Genomic DNA, 4239 nt, shown 5'->3' on the forward strand with positions numbered 1-4239 from the left:
GAACCAACTGTTGGAGGAGCAAGCTGTGGCTCTGAAGCAGCTCATCGGAAAAATCACACCGGCATCTCTGAGTGGGTGATGGGGCACCTGCTGTGGCAGCCCTGCCCCTGGTCTTGGCTGGGGTTTGTCAGGTGCAAGAGGGGAGGTATGGCTGGGTTGGGAAATCAGCCTTATCCTCCCCGGTCTTGCCAGGATTTTCCTGGGTAGAAGGTAGAAAATGGAGAAACCAGACTGAGTCCTTGAAGGAAATTGTTCCTATGGATAGCTGAATTTTCCTACTGAAAGCACCAGCTTTGGTGCCTTTCTCAGTGGCAGAGCATGCTGTTCTATGTCAGGTCTGTCTCAGGGCAGCCATCTTACAGGACCTGCCCGCACTCTGGCAGCGTGTTTCGTGGTGGTGTGGATGCTCCCTGTCTGTTGGGGCCATCCTGTTATGGCTGGAAAGCCAGAGCCGGAGAGCTTGCAAGAGGTAGCTGGAGGCTGTGACTGAGGAGGCCTCCTTGGTCTAGTTGTGCTTTTTCTGCCCTGGCGGATAACAGCTGAGATTCCTCTTTCTTTGCCTTGGGGGCAGCCCTGATTACAAGGGCCATGAGGGAAGCTGGGCTATTACAAGGAGGAAAGCCCCAGAGGGTGTGAGCTAGCTCAGGGAGCTAACTTGGCTGGGCCTGGGACAATGCAGCAACACCCCAGGCATTTATCCTGTTCCTATATTCTTCCCCATTTGCTTTTTGGCTCCTGTCAGACATGGGGGCTAGGCAAACCTCTAGTCTTACCTAGGGCTTATGTTTTTGGAAATGTTCTCTCTCAGCCACTACTCCAAGAATGAGCAGCTCCATTAGGAAAAACAAGACGGGGAGCAGCTCTTCGGCCTCACTGTGGTTTTGTGCTAACTGGAATCCTTAAAACCCTCTGCTCCCTTTCCCACCCCTACTCCACAAATAGCCCTGCCAGACCAGAGCTTGGGGGAAGGAGACTCTTCATAGAGGGACAGAGGCACAGCCCAAGCATGCTGGGAGAAAACTTGGCCAGCCCCATGACCCAGACTGCACTGCTCATTCACTCAGCCCCTTAAGAAACAACATTTATAAGCCTCTCATGGGACACAAGGCTTCATGTCTAATCCTAGAAACAAGATCATACAGCCTCATCCAACACTTGGAGGAGCAGCCTCCACTGAGACACCTAAATAACCAGTTGAGCATCACCCTGCAGGGTCAAGAGGGGTTGGGTCAGAAAGCCAGGTCAGTGTTGAACAAACACAGTGTTAACTCCTGAAAAACACTAAATTGAAGGCTGAAGCAGTTCTTTATTTTGCAACTATGGAGCTCTCCTGGCTTCCAGAGCCCAGCTGGTTGGTCTCTTACTCCCACATGCACAGTGTGAACAAAGAACTGCTCCAAACAAAAATGCATTTGCAAAACCTGCTTGTAGCTGTGGGGCTTGGATAACACCCCCTCCCCACCCCCCTCCAATGCTACCCCCAAGATGCTGGATTCCCAGGATTGCTACATTACCAGTATGCACCCTTTGGTCATGAAGAGCTGGCCAATGTGGTTTGCATACTTCATAAACTCAAGGCTGATCTTCATGTCAGGTATTACAAAGGAGTGGCAGGGTGCCCACGGCAGAAGTCCTGCACACACCAGAGTTCAGTCCCCAGTGTGGGCAGGCCACCAAGCAAGGGTTGTCCCTCCTGTCCTGCACGCTTACGACAGAATGTGCTCGAGGACTCCTTGTCTGATTAACTGCTCGCATTTCCAGCGGGGTAAAAAGTGCTGCACAGAAACACAGACAAACTTTCCTTGAAACCCAGGCAGACTGGATTTGTTGCTGCACACAGCCAGCTCTGTTGTGCTTGTATGCCTACTACATTGTACCAGATCAGGCAGAGCTGAACTGCAGTCCTGGGCCATGCAGACAGCTTGCAGCATGTGCAAGGAGCTGTGTGTACAGGAATTGTGACATGCTGCGAAGCTGGGGATAAGCAGGGGCATGTCGTGGGAGTGAAAGGGAAGGAAGAGAATGGACCACACTCTCTTGTCATGGGTACCTGGCTGTTCTTCTTCAACAGTATGGTGGTACCATCATCAATCTCAAATTCTCCATAGTCTCTTAAACACCGCACCTGCAAAGCAGAAATGCAGCTCTCAGATCTCCCATAGAAAACACTAGACCACTGCTGACTTACAACACGTGCCCCAGAACTTTAAGTATGGACATATTCCTACCCGCCTGTTGGAGCCTCAATATAGAGCAGACCTGGAAACACAGAACTGGACTGTTCCCACAGTCTGTAGACTCAACCTGATGTTCTCTTCCTGCCTCTGCCTGGAGCAAGAAGCACCAGTGAGCAGGCCAGACCAGCCCTCCACAGAGACTAGAGGAAGAGCAGCACGAGATGGGGTCTGGGGAACAATGGCAGCATTTCCAGGACCTCCCCACAGACATACCAGAAAATGCCAATCTGTTAACAGTGAAACTGTCTTTATGGAGCAGGTTCATTGTCACTACATGTTCTTTTGAAGAGAACATCAGAACGGAGCGCTTCAGCTACTGACTCTGACTTCTCACATGCTGTTGCTTTGTTGTATCAATTCTGTACAATGAGTTATAGCCTTATCTATCAGAGTCCACTTAAAATAACAACAAAGAAAACTAGTTAACAATCCTTAACAAGGAACAAGGTTTCTAGTTGATTTTCTGCAAAATCCTGCAAAAACTCACTGAGATTCAGACCACTCACCCCACCACACCAATTCCCTGTGGACTAGAAATGCCATCTTTCAGCATACTTTGAGCCCTCAGTGGAAGAGGGAGTAAAACGCTGGCAGGCAGAGCATAAAGAGTAAAATGTAGAAGCTTGTGGAAGCTTTGGTGCTCTCGAAGGCTTTGCTCAATGACCTTCTGACTTGGGATGAGGGTGAAATTCTCTAAAAAAAGAAGGATGGTTGGGCAAAATGTTTGTTCACAGACAGAAACCGCTGATCTTGCACTTACTTCAATGTACAGGCTTTTAGGAGGTTTTATGTCCTGTGTAAGGTCCAGGCCCTCCTCTCCTCCTACTGACCTCATGTAGGTAGCCAGAGACTTTTTGTACCGATTGAACCACTCCACCTGCGGATATTAACAGCAGTCCCTCAGGCAAAGCTGAACAGCTACTGCTGGAAGACAGATCCCTGGTGGGTGAGATCTAGTTTATTTGTGCTGTCAGACCACTGTTCCCAAGTGTGTTCATGCCAGCCAAAGGTGAACGCAAGCTCTTCTAAAGGGAAAAACTGCCCCAGAGGTAGAGTAATCTGGATTCGGTGTAGGACACATGCTGCTAAATGTCAGCAGCTCTGTACGTTGGTCTAGAGATAGCATTTGAGAGCAGCACGTGAAGGCGTAGTTCTGCTGGCTATGAGTCTGATCTAATGATGACCATCTGATTCTTATAAGTGCCAAGCATCACCTGCACTCAGTACCCATTTGGGACTGTACCCATACACAATGAATAAACAAATCAGTATTGACAGAAAGGCAACTTAAGTGTCATGTTTATAGTGGGGGAAGTATTTTGGCTCTACTAAATAGATAATCTATAGGAGAAATAAGGGGAAAGAGCTTAAGAGAAAGCTCACTCACTTCTTCAGCTGACATGTGAAACTGGACGGTGTTTGGCAGGACGCTGCCATACTCCCACCTGAGTGCTCGGATCCGCAGCAACCGGTCATACCTGGGGTAAGAAACAAGGGGCAAACCCAGCATCTTTGCTGAGGTGAGTGCTGGCAATACCCCCTGGCAACACTGATGTCCCAGACAGCCCTCAAAGCAGAGAGCAAAAACTTGGGTCATTCTGCCCACCTTCCTTTAAAGGATGCGACTTTTGGCCTATCCACTCATTAAAACTTGAAAAGAGCAGGAGGAAACGGGGTCTCCTCTTTGTGCTGGCATTTGGCGGTACCCGTATGAACGCAGAGACAGCCCCGCGGCCGCCCTGCCAACCGCACCGCGCAGAGGAACGTCTCGCCTAGTCCGGGCGTCCCAGCACGCAGCGCGTGAGGACCCTGTCTTTCGGGGGCAGCGCCCCTGCGCCGGCGAACTGACACTCCGTGCCCCGAGAGGCCCGTGCCCCCGTGCACTCACAGGTAGGCCAGGATGCAGCGCTGGTTTCGGAGCAGGCAGCAGTGCCGAAACCGGATGAGGAAAATCAGGTCCGTCCGTCCCGACTTCGCCTCGGACCTGGAGGGGAAGGAGCCG

General features: G+C 50.6%; 1 protein-coding gene across 1 annotated transcript; it reads right to left on the reverse strand.

Annotated features, from left to right (window-relative positions):
* Positions 1-1551: 1551 nt before the first annotated feature.
* GINS1 (GINS complex subunit 1 (Psf1 homolog)) lies at positions 1552-4214 on the reverse strand. Its single transcript, XM_010281932.1, has 5 exons — positions 4126-4214; positions 3625-3715; positions 2998-3114; positions 2051-2125; positions 1552-1775 (listed from the first exon to the last, which is right to left on the reverse strand). Exons 2-5 carry the CDS (start codon positions 3637-3639, stop codon positions 1707-1709), a joined length of 276 nt encoding a protein of 91 aa, XP_010280234.1. The 5' UTR covers positions 3640-3715; positions 4126-4214; the 3' UTR covers positions 1552-1706.
* Positions 4215-4239: the final 25 nt, after the last annotated feature.

This window comes from Phaethon lepturus, unplaced genomic scaffold, assembly GCF_000687285.1.
Source record: "Phaethon lepturus isolate BGI_N335 unplaced genomic scaffold, ASM68728v1 scaffold54340, whole genome shotgun sequence".
Taxonomy (NCBI): domain Eukaryota; kingdom Metazoa; phylum Chordata; class Aves; order Phaethontiformes; family Phaethontidae; genus Phaethon; species Phaethon lepturus.

Excerpts from the sequence above, each read along its gene's own strand:
- GINS1 (XM_010281932.1), bottom strand. Across the intron at positions 2,126-2,997 it reads CTAAAAGCCTGTACATTGAA|GTGCGGTGTTTAAGAGACTA; the intron begins GTAAGTGCAAGA and ends TCTGCTTTGCAG. Across the intron at positions 1,776-2,050 it reads TGTTGAAGAAGAACAGCCAG|CACTTTTTACCCCGCTGGAA; the intron begins GTACCCATGACA and ends GTTTCTGTGCAG.